Source organism: Ranitomeya variabilis, chromosome 2 (assembly GCF_051348905.1).
Source record: "Ranitomeya variabilis isolate aRanVar5 chromosome 2, aRanVar5.hap1, whole genome shotgun sequence".
In the NCBI taxonomy this organism is placed as follows: Eukaryota; Metazoa; Chordata; class Amphibia; order Anura; family Dendrobatidae; genus Ranitomeya; species Ranitomeya variabilis.
The window spans coordinates 503,394,179-503,420,446 of record NC_135233.1 but is presented as its reverse complement, the minus strand read 5'-3'; the positions used below and the strand labels follow the sequence as shown (position 1 = coordinate 503,420,446).

Here is a 26,268-nt window from a genome sequence, read left to right as displayed (position 1 = left end):
GCCCTGCGGCCTAGCTCTACCCATGGAGAGCTGTAACATCCCTACTGCGTCACCAACTGCCCCAGTGTATCTGTATGGCAGCATTGGCCATTTCCTTATTGCCAAACACCACAGGTGGTGTCACAAACTAATCCCCTACAAACATTATTCCCCCATCATTTCACTTTTACTGGATGCCCAGTGACATGGACTGGGCCACTGCTACCGAGACATCCCCTGAAGAATCGTCCGAACCTGCCTGAGTACATCACGGCCCTGGCGGGTGCTCCATTACCCTTGTGAAAATAAAAATTTGCTGGCTAAAAAATCATTTTTGAGGGAAAAAAATATTTTTTATTTAATGTCTAGTTTCCAAAATGGTGTCTCTTGTGGGGGATTTCCACTGTTTAGGCACATCAGGGGCTTTCCAAACGCGACATGGCATCCTATCTCAATTCCAGCCAGTTCTTCTTTGAAAAAGTAAAACGGCACTCCTTCTGTTCCAAGTTGTGCCGTGCGCCCAAACAGTGGTTTACCCCCACATATAGAGTATCAGTGTATTCAGGAGAAATAGCAGAACAATGTTCATTTTCTCTTTTTACACTTGTGAAAGTGAAAAAAAATGGTTCTGAATTAAAATATTTGTAAAAAAAAAGTTAAATGTAAATTTTTTCTTTACATATTGCTTCAGTTCCTGTGAAGCACATAAAGGTTTAATAAACTTCTTGAATGTGGTTTTGAGCACCTTGAGGGGTGTAGTTTTTAGAATGGTGTCACTTTTGGGTATTTTCTGTCATGTACACCCATCAAAGTGACTTTAAATGTAAGATAGTCCCTAAAAAAATGGTTTTGTAAATTTTGTTGCAAAAATGAGAAATTGCTGGTCAACTTTTAACACTTACAACTTCCTAACAAAAAAAATAGCTGTCCTGATGTAAAGTAGACATTTGGGAAATGTTATTTATGAACTATTTTGTGTGACATATCTCTCTGATTTAAGGGCATAAAAATTCAAAGTTTGATAATTGCAAAATTTAAAAAAATGCTGCCATATTATAGACCTTAACCCTTTCCAACAATTGGATTAATAATGGATAGGTGACATAATTGACGCCTCTCCATTATTAATCTGGCTTAATGTCCCCTTACAATAGCAAGGTGGCATTAACCCTTCATTACCCCATATCCCACCGCTACAGGGAGTGGGAAGAGAGTGGCCAAGTGCCAGAATAGGCGCATCTTCCAGATGTGCCTTTTCTGGGGTGGCTGGGGGCAGATGTTTTTAGCCACGGGGGGGCCAATAACCATGGACCCTCTCCTGGCTATTAATATCTGCCCTCAGTCACTGGCTTTACCACTCTGGCGGAGAAAATTGCGCGGGAGCCCACGCCAATTTTTTCCGCCATTTAACCCTTTATTTTAGCAGCTACAGCGCACAAATTTTGCACATACACACTACTAACATTAGTAGTGTGGAATATGCAAAAAAAATGGGGATATGAGATGGTTTTACTGTATGTAAACCATGTCTCATATCCTGTCGGGTTTGGGAAGGAGAAATGAAAAGCCGGCAATTGAATTACCGACTTTTCACTAACACCGCTGCGTATTTCTTGCAGGTCACACTGCTGGTCCGTGTGGAATCCGTATTTTTCTCGCCCCCATAGACTTTCATTGGCGTATTATTTGCGCAATACGCTGACAAACGCAGCATGCTGCGATTTTGTACGGCCGTAGAAAGCCGTATAATACTGAACCGTAATATATGGCTGATAGGAGCAGCCCCATTGAGAATAATTGTGCCGTATGTAATGCGAGTTTTACGGACGTAGTTTCTGCGCTCTTACGTCCGTAAAACTCGCCAGTGTGACGCCGGCCTTTTACTGATCCATATTATACGGTCTTGTACGGCCGTAGAAAATCGCAGCATGCTGCGTTTGTCACCGTATTGCGCAAAAAAATTGTGAATGAAAGTCTATGGGGGCGAGAAAAATACGGATTACACACGGACCAGCAGTGTGAGTTGCGAGAAATACGCACCGGTGTTATAGAGAAAAGCCGGCAATTCAGTGCGGTGTACAGTAAAATCACACTGACAGAATAGAATAGGTAGAATAAATGTCTACACATAGAATAGGTATATAGATACTTTTCCCAGGCTAGAGTTCATATGAGGACATCCAGCAGAGGGCCCATCACCGCGACTCAAGGTAACTACAGGACATTCCCCTGCACTCCATTCATTCCCCGTCTTTTTACAACCACGAGCACAGCTGCCTTAGCAGAGCTCCTGGGTGTAAAATGCTTTAACCCCTTCAGATGGATTTACATCGTGGGACGTGTCCAGAATGACGGAAGGTATGGGATATTGTTTTTTTATTTTTCCTTTTTTGCAGAGCGAGGGTCTTCAGGTGAATTAAGAATCTAATAAAATATTACAACAACATGTGTCTTTATTTCATTAAAATACTTTGTAATAATGTGTGTGTGTTTTTTTAACCATTTCGTACTATTGGAATAATAATGGATAGGTGTCATAATTGACGCCTCTCCATTATTAATCTGGTTAATGTCCCCTTACCATAGCAAGGTGACATTAACCCTTCATTACCCCATATCCCACCACTACATGGGAGTGAGAAGAGAGAGGCCAAGTGCCAGAATAGGCGCATCTTCCATATGTGCCTTTTCTGGGGTGGCTGGGGGCAGATGTTTGTAGCCAGGGGGACCAATAACCATGGACCCTCTCCTGGCTATTAATATCTGCCCTCAGTCACTGGCTTTCCCACTCTGGCAGAGAAAATTGCGCGGGAGCCCACGCCAATTTTTTCCGCGATTTAACCCTTTAATTTAAAGGGAACCTGTCACCACGTTTTTGGAAGATGGGATAAAAATAGCGTTAAATAGGGGCAGAGGTGGGCGTTACATTAGTGTGTTTGTTATGCGTTTATTACCCACCTAAGTTGCCGAAATACCTTTGCAAAGTCTCCGTTTTCGCCTGTCAATCAGGCTGGTCTGGTCAAAAGGGCGTTGTCTTCCCCCAGATTTTGCGTAGTTTTCCGTTGGTGGCGTAGTGGTGTGCGCATGCCCAAGGTCCCGAATCCTCTGCCAGGGGATTTAAAAGAGCGCGCTGTTCGTTTTCATTGGTGATCGGTGGGCGCGGCCATCTTCCTTTGGCCGCGCGTGCGCAGAAGCGGCGCTCTGCTGGCCGCGGCTTCGGGAAAATGGCCGCCGCGATATCCATCTGCGCACGCGCGGCATCCCGCGGCCATTTTCCTGAAGCCGCGGCCAGCAGAGCGCCGCTTCTGCGCACGCGCGGCCAAAGGAAGATGGCCGCGCCCACCGATCACCAATGAAATCACGAACAGCGCGCTTTTTTAAATCCCCTGGCAGAGGATTCAGGACTTTGGGCATGCGCACACCACTACGCCACCAACGGAAAACTACGCAAAATCTGGGGGAAGACAAGACGCCCTTTTGACCAGACCAGCCTGATTGACAGGCGAAAACGGAGACTTTGCAAAGGTATTTCGGCAACTTAGGTGGGTAATAAACGCATAACAAACACACTAATGTAATGCCCACCTCTGCCCCTATTTAACGCTATTTTTATCCCATCTTCCAAAAACGTGGTGACAGGTTCCCTTTAATAGCTAGAGGGCCCAAATTTTGCACATACACACTACTAACATTTGTAGTGTGGAATATGCAAAAAAAAAAAAAAAAGGGATATGACATGGTTTACTGTATGTAAACCATATGTCATGTCGGGTTTGGGAAGGAGAGAGTAAAAGCCGGCAATTGAATTACCAGCTTTTATGATATCTAGCGCTGTCTGAAATATAAATATATACAGTGCCTACAAGTAGTATTCAACCCCCTGCAGATTTAGCAGGTTTAATAAGATGCAAATAAGTTAGAGCCTTCAAACTTCAAACAAGAGCAGGATTTATTAACAGATGCATAAATCTTACAAACCAAAAAGTTTTGTTGCTCAGTTAAATTTTTATAAATTTTAAACATAAAAGTGTGGGTCAATTATTATTCAACCCCTAGGTTTAATATTTTGTGGAATAACCTTTGTTTGCAATTACAGCTAATAATCGTCTTTTATAAGACCTGATCAGGCCGGCACAGGTCTCTGGAGTTATCTTGGCCCACTCCTCCATGCAGATCTTCTCCAAGTTATCTAGGTTTTTTGGGTGTCTCATGTGGACTTTAATCTTGAGCTCCTTCCACAAGTTTTCAATTGTGTTAAGGTCGGGAGACTGACTAGGCCACTGCAACACCTTGATTTTTTGCCTCTTGAACCAGGCCTTGGTTTTCTTGGCTGTGTGCTTTGGGTCGTTGTCTTGTTGGAAGATGAAATGACGACCCATCTTAAGATCCTTGATGGAGGAGCGGAGGTTCTTGGCCAAAATCTCCAGGTAGCCCGTGCTATCCATCTTCCCATGGATGCAGACCAGATGGCCAGGCCCCTTGGCTGAGAAACAGCCCCACAGCATGATGCTGCCACCACCATGCTTGACTGTAGGGATGGTATTCTTGGGGTTGTATGCAGTGCCATCCAGTCCAAACGTCACGTGTGTGGTTGGCAGCAAAGATCTCGATCTTGGTCTCATCAGACCAGAGAACCTTGAACCAGTCAGTCTCAGAGTCCTCCAAGTGATCATGAGCAAACTGTAGACGAGCCTTGACATGACGCTTTGAAAGTAAAGGTATCTTACGGGCTCGTCTGGAACGGAGACCATTGCAGTGGAGTACGTTACTTATGGTATTGACTGAAACCAATGTCCCCACTGCCATGAGATCTTCCCGGAGCTCCTTCCTTGTTGTCCTTGGGTTAGCCTTGACTCTTCGGACAAGCCTGGCCTCGGTACGGGAGGAAACTTTCAAAGGCTGTCCAGGCCGTGGAAGGCTAACAGTAGTTCCATAAGCCTTCCACTTCCGGATGATGCTCCCAACAGTGGATACAGGAATTATACACGGCACTCGAGGCTCCTGGGTGGTGCTCAAGTAAGGTTTCCAACCCGTCAATAAATTAATAAAAAACTTGGCACTCAAGAGTTCTTTTTGAAAAATGAAGAAATAATTGTTCGTTTATTGGTGCAACCAGTTCAGTAATTGATGATGTATAAACGTTTTCGGTCACAAGACCTTCATCAGAAACATCATATATGAAACTGGAAGCAGGGCTGCAATAATGTATAGGCACAAAAGGCCTGCGTACAGGTGTTACCGGGCAGATGAACCTGGAGGCTCCTGGGGAGACTGTGAGGTGGGGCGCACTGGGGAAGCAAGGTCCCGCTGTAAAGGACTAGCGCTTATGTATCCAGGTCCAGGGAACGCTGTGTAGCTGGAAGAACCAGAAGACGCGTCTTCTGGTTCTTCCAGCTACACAGCGTTCCCTGGACCTGGATACATAAGCGCTAGTCCTTTACAGCGGGACCTTGCTTCCCCAGTGCGCCCCACCTCACAGTCTCCCCAGGAGCCTCCAGGTTCATCTGCCCGGTAACACCTGTACGCAGGCCTTTTGTGCCTATACATTATTGCAGCCCTGCTTCCAGTTTCATATATGATGTTTCTGATGAAGGTCTTGTGACCGAAAACGTTTATACATCATCAATTACTGAACTGGTTGCACCAATAAACGAACAATTATTTCTTCATTTTTCAAAAAGAACTCTTGGGCTCCCAACAGTGGAGACAGGTAGGCCCAACTCCTTGGAAAGGGTTTTGTACCCCTTGCCAGCCTTGTGACCCTCCACGATCTTGTCTCTGATGGCCTTGGAATGCTCCTTTGTCTTTCCCATGTTGACCATGTTTGAGTGCTGTTCACAAGTTTGGGGAGGGTCTTAAATAGTCAGAAAAGGCTGGAAAAAAGAGATAATTAAACCAAACATGTGAAGCTCATTGTTCTTTGTGCCTGAACTACTTCTTAATACTTAGGGGAACCAAACAGAATTCTGGTGGGTTGAGGGGTTGAATAATAAATGACCCTCTGAAAAGACTTTTCACAATTTAAAAAAAAAATAAACAAAGAAATAACATTCTTTTTTGCTGCAGTGCATTTCACACTTCCAGGCTGATCTACAGTCCAAATGTCACAATGCCAAGTTAATTCCAAATGTGTAAACCTGCTAAATCTGCAGGGGGTTGAATACTACTTGTAGGCACTGTATATGTGTCTCAATAACATATATATATATATATATATATATATATATATATATATATATATATATATATATATATATATACTGTATATATATTTTAACGAACATTTGAACACATAAATCCATTAGATGTCGGTTTTGCAAGCCTGCGAGAAAATATCGCAGTACGGATGCCATACGGATTACATACGGAGGATGACATGCGCAAAATACGCTGCCACACCCTGCCTACGGATGACATACGGATCACTATTTTGGGAACATTTCTGCGTATTACGGCCATAAAAAACGGACCGTATTTTCATACGCTGAGTGTGACGCCGGCCTAAGTCTGAACTGTTTTCTTAGTGGGTAAGAACCTGCACATTAGACAGGTGGTTTTAATGTTATGGCCAAACTTGATTTTTTATTTCTTTTCTGGACAGGTTATTAAAAATGCACGGACAGACAAGATTTTTTATGGACATATTATAAAACTGTATTAAACCACAATTTATTATAAGTGACAAATATTTACTTCCCATAATTCTATTATGAATACTTCATCTCCACTAATGGTAAAGTGATGATAATTGCATCAAAATAATCTGTGCAAGTTACTTCAGCTTCAAAAAAATGACAGACGCCTTAAAATTTTGTCAACTAGTAATGGGTGATCGATAAATTGCGTGATATGCTGTACAAAAGAGTGATTAGAGTTTTATGTGGGAAATGCAACTGAACAGATTACTTTATTACTTGCAATAGATGCCAGCTGCTGTAGAACATACTTTTGAAGAACCATCTATCTGTCATTGATTGCCCCTTGTTATTTTCAGCAAGATGTTCTTCAACATCTGTTTTGTGTTCCTTTGCAACAGCTATTACACAGCACCACAGCTGCTGAAGAACCTCTTTTTTTTAGTAGTTGGTACAAGAGAAGCAACTATGGGGTTGTGATAGATGCCTTATCCAGGCAGAGGGAAGTAGAATCTACGTGGCCCCCCTCATCTTGGTATAATAGGTACTGACATATCAAATTTGGACAAAAATATTGTGGAAACATGACAGTGGAAAATATCCAGTGATGTGTATTATAATGTGCAGCTTATCACTGTTACGTAAGCAAGACTTCAAAGTATACCAAGAGGGCAGTAAAATAGCTATAATTTGCCAACACAAATTCCCAATAGAAAGAAATACATCTAATTAATCTCATATTAACTATACATGTTATCATAATTTATCACCACAATGGGAAAATGAAAAAAAATCACCGCTGTTTCCACAAACACAGGTATCAAACACATAAAAACATTTAACAGATATAAGAACAACCTTTACACCTGTGACTGCTTGACCACATTGGCTCGTGGGTAATTGAATATCCAGTAAGTATAATTTTTGGTCTTCATAGGTTATTCTATTACGCTATGTACTGACCCTACATTTACAGATCACAGACAGACATCACAGACTAGAGCTGTCCTTCAACTTCCAAGTCTCTTGACCTTGAGTCCTATTATTATGCTAAGAATCAATAGGTCTTACCTTGTTGAGGCTCTACATCAACCGCTGAGGATCCTTCGCTATCAGGTTGAGGTTCGACTCTGTTGTACTGAAGCACTGAAGACTGCTTGTTCAGATGCTGAGGGTGGGTTTGGCTCTGGGCTAAACATGGCATACTTCTCCTAGATGGCTTCAGCTGGTGTTCCTTGTCTGTCCCACTCTTGCTCTTAAACATACCTAATATAGTAAAAAGAAAAAAAGGTAATGTTGGCTTTTGCTGTCCAGTTTTATAAAGCTGCTTAATAGCTGTTAAGAAACTCTAGAAAAAACTAAGGATTTATATAGTACAACTTGCCATATGTAACAGGTAGCAAAAAAAGCAGATCAAAGCCTGTGGAGATGTGTCCTTCAACTGCTCACATCCTGACATACAGTTCACCTCACTGCTTGCATGGTGACATACATCTTAATGCTTGCATGGTAGCATATGTCTCAGTGCTTGCATGGTGACACATGTGTCACTGCTTGCATGGTAACATACATCTCAGTGCTTGCATGTTGACAAACGTCTCAGTGCTTGCATGCGGACATACATCTCAGTGCTTGCATGGGTATATACGTCTCATTGCTTGCATGGGGATATACGTCTCAGTGCTTGCATGGTAACATACATCTCAGTGCTTGCATGGGTATATACATCTCAGTGCTTGCATGGGTATATACGTCTCATTGCTTGCATGGGGATATACACTCACCGGCCACTTTATTAGGTACACCATGCTAGTAACGGGTTGGACCCCCTTTTGCCTTCAGAACTGCCTCAATTCTTCGTGGCATAGATTCAACAAGGTGCTGGAAGCATTCCTCAGAGATTTTGGTCCATATTGACATGATGGCATCACACAGTTGCCGCAGATTTGTCGGCTGCACATCCCAAAGATGCTCCATACAAGGCAGGATGGATCCATGCTTTCATGTTGTTTCCGCCAAATTCTGACCCTACCATCCGAATGTCGCAGCAGAAATCGAGACTCATCAGACCAAGCAACGTTTTTCCAATCTTCTACTGTCCAATTTCGATGAGCTTGTACAAATTGTAGCCTCAGTTTCCTGTTCTTAGCTGAAAGGAGTGGTACCCGGTGTGGTCTTCTGCTGCTGTAGGCCATCTGCCTCAAAGTTCGACGCACTGTGCGTTCAGAGATGCTCTTAGGCCTACCTTGGTTGTAACGGGTGGCGATTTGAGTCACTGTTGCCTTTCTATCAGCTCGAACCAGTCTACCCATTCTCCTCTGACCTCTGGCATCAACAAGGCATTTCCGCCCACAGAACTGCCGCTCACTGGATTTTTTTTCTTTTTCGGACCATTCTCTGTAAACCCTAGAGATGGTTGTGCGTGAAAATCCCAGTAGATCAGCAGTTTCTGAAATACTCAGACCAGCCCTTCTGGCACCAACAACCATGCCACGTTCAAAGGCACTCAAATCACCTTTCTTCCCCATACTGATGCTCGGTTTGAACTGCAGGAGATTGTCTTGACCATGTCTACATGCCTAAATGCACTGAGTTGCCGCCATGTGATTGGCTGATTAAAAATTAAGTGTTAACAAGAAGTTGGACAGGTGTACCTAATAAAGTGGCCGGTGAGTGTACGTCTCAGTGCTTGCATGGTGACATACATCTCAGTGCTTGCATGGGGATATACGTCTCAGTGCTTGCATGGTGACATACATCTCAGTGCTTGCATGGGGATATACGTCTCATTGCTTGCATGGTGACATACATCTCAGTGCTTGCATGGTGACACATGTCTCAGTGCTTGCATGGTAACATACATCTCTCTGGGTGCATGGTGATGTATGCAGCTGTAGTAAAACTCTGCAGGGAAAGATCCAAAGGAATCAACTATGTGCATAGAACCACACGGAGAACCTGATCAAAATGGGAGGACGGCATGAATGAGAGATTATGTAGTCTGTGGCTGGCAAATTCAGTTTATGACATCACTGGGAATAAAACAAGTGAAAGAAGACAAAGCACAGACTCATTGGGTGACTGAGGGAGCTGTGGGCACTCTGGAGACCGAGAGGCTGTAATACTAAGAATAGACCAGCATTGTGATTAAAGAAGCATGGATGAAGACAGATGTAGTTAAACTAATTAGATGAAATGTCTCTAAGTACATCTTAATACAATTATAGCTCCTATCGTTCCTTGTAGTCTGAGCCACAACTTGGATAGTGCAGTATATGTGCAGTATGATGACAGAGAACAGCTGGATATTATGTCCAGGGATCGGAAAATGACCTGAAAGGGTAAAATGAACATAGTTCCCTGTGCTTGTTGTGTGGTGCATTGCTGTGACCTGCTATAGAAAGGAGGATATATGCATTAGCTGTCATCTTTGTCTTCAGGCCCCTGCACATCAGTGCAAAATCTGTAATTATGTGTCTTTTTAATAGTGGTGACGTCTAGAGATGAGCAAATCTAATTGATGCAAATCTAATTTTTGTCAAATTTTATGGAATTAACAGACCCTAGTGAATTTAAACAATCTGCATTTTATTTTGTGTAAATTGGGAAAAAAATGCCTGCTTCCACTTTCCATCGTCACCAAAGGCTTTCATGACCCCAGACTTGACCGCTGGGTTGCATCCATTCAGGAGGAACTATTATGGCCTGTGTAGAAGCTAAGATAGTGGGAGAACATCAGAGATCACATATCAGCAACAGAAAATGCAAGAGAAAACCCTTAAACATTGGTGAAATTATTCAGGCAGCAATGTGCTGTAGTTGACATGGTGGAGGAGTGGGTCTTCTCCTTTCTACCAACTGCACCTTCAATCCAATCCCACACTTATGCTCCCTTCTTTTGAAGTGCACTCTTTTGAAGTCATCAAGAGGTCATCAACTTCCAAACCCCTGTCACTTCCTTCATCTTTTGGACTTACTCATTAGTTCTCCTTAGCCACCCACACAGATGGACATACATTACACCTTATCTTCACCCCTCTCTGGTCCCTATCTAACCTCACAACCTCCCATCTCCTCCTATCTGATCACCATCTACTCACTTTCTTATGTCTGTCCTCCTCACCTGTCACCTATGTCCAGGAATTACTCCCCTTGTATATCTAGACACTCACACACTCTCTGACTCTATTCTACGACTGGCATCCATATCCTCCCTTCATGACACAGCCTGTGCCACTACTTTCTACAATGCCACTCTCGCATCAGCTATTGACGTAGTGCGATTAATCAATAGACAACTCTGGTACAATAACCTCAATAAAAAGCTTCAACAAGTGTCCAGGGTTGAGGAGCAGCGTTGGAAGAAAATGCATTTGCAAGATTACTTCACCACATTCAAATAAGCAACACTCGCATTCAAATCCGCCCTCACCTCAGCTAAAAAGGCCTACTTCACAACCCTTGTATCTTACTTATCCTACAACCCCATACAGTTATTCAAAACTTTTAATTCCCTCCTCTTCCCACCACTGCCCCCACTGACCTCCCTCATCTCTGCTGAGGACTATGCCACAGACTTCAAAAATAAGATCGACCAAGCAAGGCAAGTCTTTATTGCCAGACCACCTCCTTTGTATACCAGACCAATGCCCTTGCAAACCATGCAACAGTCACAGATAACTCCTCCAAAACTCCTTCTGATATAAACACCACTCCACCAAGCCATGCAGCAAAGGCTAGCTCTGACATGGGTTTGAATCAGGACCCAGAGTTGAAAGGGGATAGGAGTGGCTAACCGAGCTCAGCTGAGAACTCACACTCCCAGAGTTTCCAACATGGCTGATTAACCCCTGTTCTGCCAAATAAATAAACACCATTTAAAAAGGAGAGTACTTATTTTCACTGCAGGAGTCGGAGCAATCAGACATTGCAATCTTCTGGCTCCTCTCTGTTGCGGTGACCCCGTGACACCTGGCCTCTGGGTGTACTGTGCCTTTAAGCCGCCGTGTGTAGTCTGCAATCCATCCTATGAAAGTTCTGTGCCTTTAAGCCTCTGTGTGTACTCTGCATCCTGCCTTTTGGAGTACTATGCCTATAAGCACTGTATGTACTGTTCACCCATATCTGTGGGAGTACTGTGACCAGGGCCAGACTGGGACTAAAATTCAGCCCTGGCATTTGAAGTTACACAGGCCCACTTGTCACATGGTGACTGTATAATATCTTTGAACACTTGTAGGCAGGGCCGGTTTTAGTGGGGCCCTAGGCAAAGTTTAAAATGGGGCCCCAAATGCTAAAATATTGCACATCACACAGAAGCATTTTGGTTGTATTTACATGCGCTGAGTTCAGGCCACTACACGAGTGTGATCAACAATATTGAAGTAGTTCAACGCTTGCTTCCCAGCCTCTTTCCACCCTCTGAGAAAGAATGATGGGGACAGAACAATCACTAATAGATCACTAACAGATCACCATGCAGTATCATGTTGTCAGCAGCACATCTACATTTTACACCAGCAATGTGCTGCTGAGAACAATGATTTTTGTTCCAGCATAAACAATCCAATCACTCGATGAATATGCAGCATTTTGCTTGTTTAGTATAATACCCCCCATAGTCTTCCTTATATTATAATGTGCACCACAGTCCTCCATATTGTTAAATGCACACCGCTTAGTCCTTCATATAATGTAATATGCCCCATAGTCCTCCATATAGTATAATATACTCAGTCCTCCATATAGTGTTATACACTTCCCATAGTTCTCCATATAGTATAATACACTCCTCATAGTACTCCATATAGTATAATACACTCCACATAGTCCTCCATATATTAAAATACACTGCTCAGTCCTCGACATAGTATAATACACTCCTCATAGTGCTCCATATAGTATAATGCACCACCATAGTCATCCATGTAGTACAATTCACTTCCCATAGTGTAATGCACCCCATAATTCTTCATATAGTATAATGTATTCCCCATAATCCTCGATAGAGTATATTGCAGCCCACATATAGTATAATGCAGCCACCCCATAGAGCATAATGCAGATAATGGTATAATGCAACCACCTCACAGAGTATAATGTAACCCCCATAGAATATAATGCAGCCCCCCATCTTATAGTATAATGTAGCTCCCTCATAGAGTATGATGCAATCACCCCTCATAGAATATAATATAATGCAGCCCCCTATATAATATAATGTAGCCCCATCCATGAGTATGATGCAATCCTCCCTCATAAAATCTAATACAGCCCCTCATAGAATATAATATAGCCCCCCATAGAATATAGTACAGCCCACCTCCCCATAGTATATAATGTAGCCCCCCATAGAATATAATGTACCCCTATAATATATAACACCGCTTTCCTCATAGAATATCATGTATAATGTACCTCCCATAGTATTTAACACAGCCACATAGTATATAACACAGCCTCCCCCATAGAATATAGTATACCCCCACAGTATATAGCACAGCCTCCCCCATAGAATATAACGCAGCCTCCCCCATAGAATATAATATATCCCCCATAGTATGTAACACAGCCTCCCCATAGAATATAATATACCCCCAATAGTATATAACACAGCCTCCCACATAGACTATAATATACCCCCAATAGTATATACTGCAGCCCCCCATAGAATATAATATACCCCAAAGAGTATATAACACAGCCTCACCCATAGAATATAACACAGGCTCCCCCATGGAATATAATATATCCCCCATAGTATATATAACACAGCCTCCCCCATAAATATAATATACCCCCCAATAGTATATAACACAGCCTCCCCCATAGAATATAATATACCTTACATATAATATAACACAGCCTCCCCCATGGAATATAATATGTATAGCACAGCCCGCATAGTATTTAACACAGCCTCATAGTATATAGCACAGTCCTCATAGTATATAGCACAGCCCGCATTGTATATAGCACAGCCCTCATAGTATATAGCACAGCCCGCATAGCATATAGCACAGCCCGCACAGTATAAAGCACAGCCCGCATAGTATATAGCACAGCCCACACAGTATATAGCCCAGCCCACACAGTATATAGCACAGCCCGCACAGTATATAGCACAGCCCACACAGTATATAGCACAGCCCACACAGTATATAGCACAGCCTGCATAGTATATAGTTCAGCCCGCATAGTAAACAGCACAGCTCGCATCCCCCTGAGAATGGCCCCACAGTCCAGTACTCACTGTTATAGTGAAAAAAAACCACACTCCTCACCTCTCTTCGTGCCTGCACTGCTCCCTGTTCCTGTCTCAGCTGCTGCACTGCCTGGCACACATTGAGGGCACGAACGTCATTGCGCACCCGCAGTGTCAGAGGCAGAGCGGGGAATGATGGGAGAGGGAGCGTTGGCTGACGCTCTTTCCTCCATCATTGCTTTGAACTGTACCGGTGGAGTCGGCGCTGGTGGCAGGTGGCCCCCCTCCCTCACAGGGGCACCATAGTGGCTGCGTGATGTGCCGCTAGCTGGGGGCCCCTGGGAGAGCAGGGGCCCTAGGCAGCTGCCTGGTCTGCCTGCCCCTAACGCCAGCCCTGTCTGCATCCCCACCATAGGAGGAAGACATAGGAGGAAGTCCTCAAGGCAGCTGGTGCACCGCTACCACCTCAGAAAAACAGGGTTAGTATGGCTGAAATGTGGCAAAACTTTCTCAGCACCCCACAACATCTGGCAGCACCATGTAATACTGTCTATATTAGTCCTCTTTTTCTCAGAAGAGGCAATTTGCATATTTAATTTCCCAGAGGAGCATTGCACGGCGAATAAGCCTCCTTACCTTGACAAACCAGCTGGTATGTGTCTGCGAATTGAGATACTGTTTTGGCTTTTATCCTAAGTCATATTGCACGACTCGTTAAAGGGTTGATTGTGACTTGTAGGATCGCTACTTCCAACAGGTGGCACTATAGAGTTTAAGTCCTCTTTTTCTCAGAAGAGGCAATTTGCATATTTAATTTCCCAGAGGATCATTGCACGGCGAATAAGCCTCCTTACCTTGACAAGCCAGCTGGTATGTCACTCTCCATAAGGAGAAATGTTACCCCTTAGACCCCAGTCCAGAGCCTCTCATCTAGCCAAATCAGTTCTCATGCTTCGCACTGATGAGGGCCAACAACCCGATACACCGTGTCTGCGAATTGAGATACTGATTTGGCTTTTATCCTAAGTCATATTGCACGACTCATTAAAGGGTTGATTGTGACTTGTAGGATCGCTTCTTCCAACAGGTGGCGCTATAGAGCTTAAGTCCTCTTTTTCTCAGAAGAGGTAATTTGCATATATATTAGCTGGAGGCAGCGCTGCAACAACATAGTAAAAGAGTAGGTGTCCACACGTCTCCATGTACTAACAGATGGGTCTGACCAATTGAAATTCTGGCTGTCCGAGTTAGACACATGGCCTGAACTTGCCCTTTATGCCTTGGAGGTGCTGGCCTGCCTTGCAGTAAGTGTACTGTTGGGACATGTGATTAGCACGGCACGGGGGGGAAGATCACGGACAGGCGCATCCCCCTGTCCACAGCCAATGTGAGGAAGCTAACATACCTTTGGCTGACTAGACAACTATATCAGTTGTACCCAGCCAGTATTCGACTCTATTTGCCATTCATTTCATTTGGATGCCTCCTCTCCAAATTAAAAAAAAACAACAACAAAAAACTGTGTTGGCTATCTCCTTCTCCGCCTCTTCCACCTACACTGCTATGTCCAGTTGGATCTCAGCCCCCTGGTTGTACTTTGCTTATTTTGTGTTCATTCAATGTTCTTTTCAGTTAGTTCTATAAAAGAAAAATAATTAAAAAATATTCAAACGGAAAATAATGAAAAAAAAATACAAAAACAGTGTTGGATTACTTCTCCCTTGCCTTTTCCTTCTATACCACCGTGTCCACATCTACCGTCATTTTGTTAATTCTTGGTTGTTTTAAGTCAGTTTCGTGCAAAAAAAAAAAAAGCATAAAAAAATGAGAAAAAAAAATTGTGTCTCTTTGTGGGTAACAAAATAATTCTACTCTGGAGCGTTTTTTTGCCAGTAGTGTGCCTACAAAATATTTATAGTCTACAGCCGTCTTTTTCCCATTTGTGGGCCTAAAAAATTATTTTATTATACCACTGTGTCTGTGCGAGATGTGTCCAGGCATAATAAATAACTATACTCTGCAACTGTCTGTGTGCAAGTAGTTTGCTTAAAAAATAATTATACTCTACTGCCTCTTCTCCGCCTCTCAGATCTCACACATGTGTGCCTGCGCCACTTCACTGCAGTCCTCGGGAGCGAGATCTGAGAGGAGGTAATGGGATACAAGGGCGGGCCAGACAGGTGAAAGAGGTGTGTTTTTCTGGGCACAGCACCGCTCTATCTCTTTTTTTCCATACCCCAGGCGTCCCGGATGCCTGCAGTTTGCTTCACTTACATCTTTCTGGTGAGGCACCCCCTCACATCGTCATCGGAACCACTCCCCCCACAGTATGCAGCGACTACAGATTGCTCCGCACCTGCCCTATAAGATGACACCCACCATATAAGACAACCCCCGACTTTTGAGAAGATTTTATATTTTAACTGGAAAAGTTGGGGGTCGTCTTATACACCCAGTCGTCTTCTTCGCCGGAAAATACGGTAGATTTGTGGGTCATGTAATATTTGTATGCACGTGAAAAATGGGCCCCCAAAGTCAAAGTTACTGGTGGGCCCTTGACACCCAGTCTGACACTGATCAAACGTCATCTTAAGACCCAACTGGCCTACAGCCATTTTCAAAACAAAAGGAGGATTATGGAACTAAACTCACCCCCTCATCTACAACGATGTCTTCACTTAAGAACCCTGGCACCATCCAGACATTTTCAGTCTTCTGCAGACTCCTCTCAAATCTCCACGCCAACTGTAAAGGGTGACCTTCTCACTTTTATAACTTTTTCATCCTGCTATGGGGATGTTCATGATTGGTTTATACACACAAGGGCTACATCTCTCTGAGGTAATTTCATGATGGTATTTGCAGGCTGAGGTCTATCCTTTGGCAGACTGGTCTGGGTTGCTGTGACAGGCTTTCTTTGGGACTGGGTAGACACAGACTCCCGTTGCCTCCCTGCATCAAGTTGCAACCTAGGGCTCCACCACTACCTCTCATCCTCCACCAATTGGTTGATTTCACAGAGGCGCCTTTCTCTTCTGCGACTCTTCCACTTTTCCCTCTCTTTTATCCATTTCTCCATATTTTTTTATGTGCACGACCATTGTGTCCCCTGTTGTCCTTCGGAATAGCGCTGCTTAAGGCTCACTTATCTACACCATCGGAAGCCATGATAACGGTTGATTTCGCTCTCACATGCTTGTACTGCTCTGCTGCTGTCTGCTTTCCTCTCTGAACACTGTCCCTGGTATCAGGTTCAAAAGAAGAAGAAAAAGGTTGGACTAACAGCAAGGCCTGCACAACCACATGAAGTAGAAAAGTAATAACAAACCTTTATTAAACACCAAGAACAATATAAAAACAATTAAAAACAGGCATATAAACACAGCACATCCCCATTCCTAGATAGTATAAATGCCAATTATTGAATTATCATGTGTGCCAAATCACTCCACTTAGGGCGACAATATCCTATAAAAAATGGAGAAAATGTAATAGTAGCAATACCTATCCCTCATAGGATCAACTTGCAAACAGTCCTGTCCCAGACCACAATTGGTTACCCCTGTGGCCTTTTTTAAATTGTTTTTATATTGTTCTTGGTGTTTAATAAAGGTTTGTTATTACTTTTCTACTTCATGTGGTTGTGCAGGCCTTGCTTTTAGTCCAACCTTTTTCTTCTTCTTTTGACATTATATATGTGGACTAAGCTTTGCACCCCCTCTATTACATACATGTAACCAGATTGCACCCTTTATTTATATATATGGCCTGGTATCAGGTTCCACTTGGTCTTATTGTATTCAGCTCACCCTTCCTGGGGCTGTGTTTCTAACATGCTCACTGCATCACTCATCACTCCTTGCAACTCCGCCTTTGACAACACCTTATTCACATGCCATCTCTTATCCGACGGGCCATACTTTACTTTGAACTACACCCTGGTCCGGAAAACGACTCCCTTTCTATGCCGAACCTCCAAAGGGCAGAGCACCATTTCGCGCCCTCGGGTGCCATCCACTTCCATGATGGACCAGACTTTTCCACCTCAGACCACAGGTTGCTGTCATCTTCGGATCCATGCTGTTGGTCACCATCTTAGTTTGTTCAATTGCAGGTACTGTCATATTGCATCACCATCCACCATTTTGGAATTTCTACTGTGTACCATTTCAGGTTATTCAGTTTCAGGCACTTCCTCAATTGCGCCATTGGCATTCTCCAAACTGCTTTCTCCAAGCGAGAAACCTGTATCCTGCTGACTATGCCAAATGTAACATGTCCATGGGTGCTAGTCATGGGTGAGTGTAGTACAATCAGCACCCTGGCCAACTACAGAAATAGGGGAGCCTTTGGGTCCCAGGGTGTGTGTGAAGTGCAGTGTTTTGGTGAGGTAGATTTTCATACTCCATTCTGATTTGCCTACCGTGGCGCCAATTCTTTTGGTCTTCAGAATGACACAGCCACACCAGCTTGTATTTGCAAAGTCCACTTTACTTATCAATACATTCAGACACAGGGAGTAGCATGTAACACATTTTCCTTGATGTTGTTTCACATGTAAGGGCACTTTCACAGTGATGATGGACACAAACACAATTCTTACACTACAGATCAAAACAAAGTGTTTCAGCCATAAGGATAACTCAATTTCCTTGGAACCTCGAAGTAAGGGTGCTCCTGCTCAAGCTTACTGTTCCAGCTACCTGGCTAACCTGGATCCACCATCTAAACAAGGCTATGTGTTACACCAGGTCCCCTCTGAATCATTGCCCCAGTTCCAACAAATATGAAAATATAAACATAGTATTATTCTGTTATTCCCATCTGGAGTATTCAGGCGTGGCTGCCTTCTTTGAACAATAATTTCTTCAAGGTACACACTTCGGCCCCTGGGCCCCTTAGGCAACAGCATTGGGGAGATATCCCAAGGCAAAGGGACTGTGACTGCTGGTAGCAAGCCTTGTGACAGACTGCCAGCTTGATCCAGGAGCAAACTACAAGCTTTTTATCTGCAGCTGCTCAACTGTACATTACTGATGGTGAAAGTTTGGCTCTGTAAAGGGAACTGTGAAAACATGCTCTGTGATTGATATTTATAACCTGCTTTTGTGGGGGTATTCTGCCCCATAGTCTGTGGGTGAAATTGGAATCAACTTTTGTGAGGGTACTCTGCCCCATGCTTTAAGGGTGAAATTGAAACCAGCTTCTGTGGGTGTACTCTGCCCTGTGCTCTGTGGGTGAAAATGGAATCAGTTTCTGTGGGGGGTCCTTTGCCCCATGGTCTGATTGTGAAAATTGTATGCTGCTTCTGAGGGGTACTCTCCCCCATGCTCTGTGGGAGAAATTTTTAACTGGACTGGCAGTAGCAAGCCCCAGTCTCTGTGAAGGCAATGTTAAATTTTTATAAAAACTTGGTTCCAGCTCAACCCAGTTGCTCTATGCTCATCCACCTGGAGCTCAGACACCGGCCTTGCCTTGGCCTCACATCAAGGATAATTGAAAAAATTGGAGTCGACTGGGTCATGTCGACCATGTAAATTTTTCTTTTGTATGCACTATATTTTCTTTTGAAAAAGAAAAAGAAAAGGAAAATCCAGTCCTGTTGAGCCGGACTCCAATTTTTATGCTATTCATTTACTTTCTATTTTTTTTTTTCATTTTACCATGATTGTTATTTTGACATAACCTCTTTAAGTAATTTTCCTATCCACGTTTGTTTGAAGGACACTTGTCCTGCTCTTACCCTAATTTATCTTCTTTTTGCAGCCTTCCTAGCCCTTACTCCGACCATTTTACAGCCATTTTACAGCACTGAAGTTCAAGTCCCCATTGACTTCCACTGGTTTCGAGTTCAGGGTCAAGTTTGGAGGCCGAATTGAACCCCACGAACCCTACCATCCATGCATCCGCTCATCCCTAGTCTCAAACAACTGTAATGAGTTTTTGCATTTCTTCTGCAATAAGATCACTTTCTCATTTCACTCCTCATTTTTCTATCACTTAATGACTTAATGCCTTCTTTAAAAAAAAGAAAAAATACTGTTCCTGTCGTGTTAATAATGCAATAGCACTGTCCTAATATATTAAAATCCTTTTAATCATTATGTAGCCATATAGTACGTGCTGAGATAATGTTCAATTTACTAACAAGGAAACATAGAGCAATTTCATTACTGTTAGCACTAATTATGGCTCCTGAAATGTTATCTGTATGGTATGGTGAGGAGTTATTGACTTGCTCCGCGGGTCTCTTGTCTTGGCGGCTGCACAGAAATGTTATTTGCTTACAAGACTGGACCAATTGTATAGCCCAGCCACTCACTAACCAGCATATATTACATTTTCTATTCTGATTAAATTTGTTGCCATATTGAAGGCTTCCTCATTTATTATAATACAATTGGAATAGATTTCTTATTAACAAATAATTATCTGTTTGATTTCATTACATAACAAGATTTGCAAAGTAATTATGCCACAATGCACAGTGGTTTGGACTATATTAACCCCTTAACTCCCAGAGCTTTTAATGGGTTTTCGCTCCCCTCCTTCCCAGAGCCATAACTTTTTTAGTTTTCCGGCAATATGGCCATGTGAGGGCTTATTTTTTGCGGGACAAGTTGAACTTTTTAACGACCCTATTGGTTTTACCATATCGTGTACTAGAAAATGGGAAAAAAATTCCAAGAGCCGTGAAATTGCCAAAAAAGTGCAATCCCACATTTTGGTTTTTTTGTTTGGCTTTTTTGCTAGGTTCACTAAATGCTATAACTGACCTGCCATTATGATTCTCCAGGTCATTATGAGTTCATAGACACCAAACATGTCTAGGTTCTTTTTTTATCTAAGTGGTGAAAAAAAAAATTCTAAAATTTGCTTAAAAAAAAAAATTGCACAATTTTCCGATACCCGTAGCGTCTCCATTTTTCAGGATCTTGGGTCGGGTGAGGGCTTATTTTTTGCATGCTGAGCTGAAATTTTTAATGATACCATTTAGGTGCCGATACGTTCTTTTGATTGACCGTTATTGCATTTTAATGCAATGTTGCAGCGACCAAAAAAATGTAATTCTGGCGTTTTGAATTTTTTTCTCGCTACGCTGTTTAGCGATCAGGTTAAGCCTTTTTTTTATTGATAGATCGGGCGATTCTGAAAGCGGTGATACCAAATATGTGTAGGTTTGGATTTTTTATTGTTTTATTTTGAATGGGGCGAAAGGGGGGTGATTTCAACTTTTATATTTTTTTAATTTTTTCATATTTTTGAAAACATATTTTTTACTTTTGCCATTCTTCAATAGCCTCCATGGGAGGCTAGAAGCTGGCATAGCCTGATTGGGTCTGCTACATAGGAGCGATGCTCAGATCACCCCTATGTAGCAAAATTACTGCACTGCTATGAGCGCTGACCACAGGGTGGGCTCACAGCAATCTGGCATCAAGAACCATAGGGGTCTTCAGGAGACCTCTGGTTGTTATGCCAATGCACTGTTGACCCCTGATCACATGACGGGGGTCAGCGGTGCACGCATTTCCGGCCCGATGGCCGAGAGCGCTTGTTAAATGCCCCTGTCAGAGTTTGACAGCAGCATTTAACTAGTTAATAGCAGCGGGTGGATTGCGATTCCACCCACCACTATTGCAGGCACACGTGAGCTGTTCAAAACAGCTGACTTGTCCCGACTTTGATGCGGGCTCACCGCAGGAGCCCAAATCAAAGAAAGGGATCTGCCATCCGACGTACTATTCTGTCTGATGGCAGAAAGGGGTTAAAGCTGTTACTTTTTTTAAAAAGTGTCACAAGATTAGAAAACATATACCGTATGCTTTCTTCCTGAAATTGCATTATACCTGTTAATGGGTTGTGTCTGTTATTGCGGCACTGCTCCACTTACGTAAATAAGGGCTCATGCAAATGCCCATGCAAATTGGCCCAAGAATGGACGGCAATGCATGGAGTAACTGCAGGTGTACCGATCCGTGCATGCTAGCTTCATATACACTGTGTGCAGAATTATTAGGCAAGTTGCATTTTAGAGGATTATCTTTATTATTGATCAACAACTGTGTTCTCATTCAACCCAAAAGACTCATAAACATCAAAGCTTAATATTTTTGGACGTTGGAGTGTTTTTTTTTTAGATTTTTAGATTTGACTATCTTAGTAGGATATCTGTTTGTGCAGGGAACTATTACTGTGCAGAATTATTAGGCAACTTAATAAAAACCAAATATATTCCCATCTCACTTGTTTATTTTCACCAGGTAAACCAATATCACTGCAAAAAATTTAGAAATAAACATTTCTGACATGCAAAAACAAACCCCCCAAAAATGAGTGACCAATATAGCCCCCTTTCTTTATGATGACACTCAACAGCCTTCCATCCATAGATTCTGTCAGTTGCTTGATCTGTTTACGACCAACATTGCGTGCAGCAGCCACCACAGCATCCCGGACACTATTCCGAGAGGTGTACTGTTTTCCCTCCCTGTAGATCTCACATTTTATTGAGGGACCACAGGTTCTCTATGGGGTTCAGATCAGGTGAACAAAAGGGCCATGTCATTATTTTTTCTTCTTTGAGACCTTTACTGGCCAGCCACGCTGTGGAGTAGTTGGCATGTGATGGAGCATTGTCCTGCATGAAAATCAAGTTTTTCTTGAACGATACCGACTTCTTCCTGTACCACTGCTTGAAGAAGTTGTCTTCCAGAAACTGGCAGTAGGTCTGGGAGTTGAGCTTCACTCCATCCTCAACCCGAAAAGGTCCTACAAGTTCATCTTTGATGATACCAGCCCATGCCAGTACCCCACCTACACCTTGCTGGCATCTGAGTTGGAGTGGAGCTCTCTGCCCTTTACTGATCCAGCCTCTGGCCCATCCATCGGGCCCATCAAGAGTCACTCTCATTTCATCAGTTCATAAAACCTTTGAAAAGTCAGTCTTAAGATATTTCTTGGCCCAGTCTTGACGTTTTATCTTTTGTTTCTTGTTCAAAGGTGGTCGTTTTCAGCCTTCCTTACCTTGGCCATGTCCCTGAGTATTGCACACCTTGTGCTTTTTGTTAGTCTAGTAAAGTTGCAGCTCTGAAATATGGCAAAACTGGTGGCAGATGGCATCTTGGCAGCTTCATGCTTGATTTTCCTCAATTCATGGGCAGTTATTTTGCGCCTTTTTTGCCCAACACGCTTCTTGCGACCCTGTTGGCTATTTGCCATGAAACGCTTGACTGTTCGGTGATCACGCTTCAAAAGTTTGGCAATTTCAAGACCGCTGCATCCCTCTGCAAGACATCTCACAATTTTGGACTTTCGGAGTCCGTTAAATCTCTCTGCTGACCCATTTTGCCAAAGGAAAGGTAGTTGCCTAATAATTACGCACACCTCATATAGGGTTTTGATGTCATTAGACAACACCCCTCCTCATTACAGAGATGCACATCACCTGATTTACTGAATTGGTAGTTGACTCTCAAGCCTGAACAGCTTGGAGTAGGACAACATGTATAAAAAACATCATGTGATCAAAATACAACTTGCCTAATAATTTTGCACACGGTGTACTGTATGTCTATGAGGCTGCAGCGCTCGGATCAGGAGAGTGGTGTCCAGTCTTTGCATTGAGGTCTACTTGGACCACTTTGCGCTGACATCTGGATGAACCTTATGTCTGAACTACGATAACATGCAGAACCAGTAGACAGGCATTGTGCTGTTTCTGGAAGAGTTTTTCTAATCCTAGACAATAGAAATGAGTGGACCTATTGAAATTCGAATTCAATAACTTTACCAAATGTTCAGAAAAAATTATTTTGCGTAAAATTGCAAAACAATAAAGTATCTACTGTAATTCCCTGGAAAATATATGTAGAACTCTCCAAGTTTCTATTGGAGACTATTGCAACAGTTTTGAGATGTGTAATGCAAAAACCGCTTTTTTTATGTCCTAGTGACCTCAATGTATCTGGTTAGTGAAAAAACAATGGTAACAGGTGGCAACCAGTAGCCTATTAAACCACACACAGCAGTTTCAGACTTTATAGGTTACTTATATTGTATAAATGGTCCAAAATGATGCCTTTTTGATGGTAGATGCATGTCTTGCTGTTGTTTATTCACAGGTGGCGCAAACAGAGGAAGCGGGAAGGGTGTAAAAGCTATCCCTGTTTGGGGAGTATCAATAGCTTTGCACAAATCATCCAAAAATTATCCCTTGAATTAGAGAGACAAAACAGATGCCCTGGTTTGAATGTGAAGAAGTGAAGAAACAGCAGAACGGTGTTGGAAACACATTAGACAGTCAGGCAGGAAGATGGTATGTCCAAATTAATAATTGCCATCAGCTGCCGGAGAATGAAAGTCGGCATTGCCTGAAAAATTTTGAGAAATGCTAGGTTTTCCACTCTTATAGAGGATAAGATGATTCGGTGGGGTCTGACAAATCCAGCGACCATGCTAAACACCCTCTCTAACATTACGCAGGAGGCTAGAATTCATAGCATGCCCATAGCAAACTGGACCTGTTCTTACCACTGGTCCAATCTGTAGACCTAGAGGTTTGGAGCTAAGGGCATCTGCAGGAGAAAGGGCATAGCGCAGGCACAACTCAACCTGGCTGTTCAGGCTGTGCAACTGTAATGATGAGTATCTGCTTTTGCACCACCCACCTGGTACATCATCTCATATATTCATAGATACTGTAACTGGTGCTACTGCTGCTGCTGCCTTGGTTGTTTGTAAAACTATTAGTTTTGTGAAAGGAACCCATGGAATTCAAAGAATTTGGGTTTGGAAGTGCATAGTGCATAGTGGTCACCTGGTCACCATAGATTCGCTTTGCTCTTACCCCATGTGCAGGGCATTGCAGTAGCAGGTAATCATGGTTATGACCACTAACAACTATCTTTCTAATTACACTATATAGTGAACCAGTAGAACTATACATGAAATGATAAGGAGAGAGTGCACTACTGTAAATATAGAAATATTTAGAACGGAGTGCAATACCTAGTTTATGCAACAACGATCCAAAAAAAGAAGAAAAAAAGACTAAACTAAAAATGGTTTTCACATCCTCATGGTAAAATTAGAAAAACCTTTATTTCACCTTGAACACAATAATTTTAAAAACATTTAAAATACAACACACGACCCAATGACATCACCCCCATGAAGGCAAATTAAATGGACCTATAAATAAAGCTTTCTGGGCGAAAGACGAAAAAGAAAACATCAGTGTGAAAATATTGCTAATGTTATCCTGTCACAGCGAGATTGCCATCTGCTGAAAAGTGCTGTATCTGTGTAGAAAGTTGTGTTCGAAGAGATAACAAAGTTTAAAGAAGCTGTCCATTCCTTAACCTCCTGAAGACAGAACCTACTTTGTCCACAGAATTTTTGAAGTTTTCATCTTTACTTTCCAAAAGTCAAAACTTTTCTTTTTTCTTTTGGAAGGAGGGTTTATTTTTTTCCAGGTTTATTTGTGTTTTTAGATAACAGAATTTTGGTCCCAACAGGTAATTTGAACATCTGATCCTTTGTTCTCTTCGAAGACATAAAATATTGCAGTACTTTGCTGTTACCCTCACTCTTTTCTATGTCTAAAAATCATCGTTTTTTTGGCTTTGATGCAATATTTGTAATATACCTGGAACCTTTTAACCTGTGCTAATAAATCGGTGAAGTTTTACATCCAAAAGCTGAATACTTTTCTTTTGCTTTGCCTACATCTCAAATCAAACAAGGACTTTTACTTTCCATGCCGAGGATCTTCACAGCCAATGTACTGGAGCTGGTGAACTTTGTACTTTGTGTTGCGCTCACAGTCAATTTGGCATGGCAATGACATGGCTTGAAGGGCCTGACGGTAAAATTTATATTCATCCTAAGTTATTTTCTATTTATTTTAGTAATATAATAGATTTCCTAATATGGTTTTAAGACTCACTGCCACTAAGTTTTTAGTCATTAAATGTGTGTACATGCATGTATGTACTGTAGTGTGAAGATACTAATATATTAACCTACCGCTGCTCTTTCGAGTGTCCATCACTGTTCTTCTCCACTTGTTAGTGACGTCACCGCTCTGCAGACTATTGAGTTCACATTGCATCCTATATGGCCTGAAAGTGGCTTTGACAATGTAAGCCTATGGAGCATAAGAACGAGTCCCCATAGGCTTATACTGTAAAATAGATTCCCGGCTTACACATTGAGCATAAAGTGAGCCAGCTAGTCGCAATTGCAGTGACATTGCTGAAAAGCAGAGAAAAATGACATTGTACGATGGAGAGAGTGGCGGTAGGTGAGTAGACTCCCATGCTACATTACATTTATATACACACATTTAATAAATAAAAAACATAGAGGGACTGTCCTTTAATTAAAAAGTACCTACCCTCCCCTCTCTAATCTAACTGCTTTATTTTATTTATATGTTTAACTATT

General features: G+C 42.5%; 1 protein-coding gene across 4 annotated transcripts in view; it reads right to left on the bottom strand.

Moving 5' to 3' along the window:
- Positions 1-26,268, bottom strand: part of ANO3 (anoctamin 3) — a 704,489-nt gene that overhangs the window by 471,256 nt on the left and 206,965 nt on the right. For all 4 annotated transcript variants that reach the window (XM_077288029.1, XM_077288030.1, XM_077288031.1 and 1 more), the window contains exon 2: positions 7,686-7,880. In XM_077288029.1, coding sequence (XP_077144144.1) covers positions 7,686-7,880 — 195 coding nt within the window. The remainder of the gene's footprint in view (positions 1-7,685; positions 7,881-26,268) is intronic.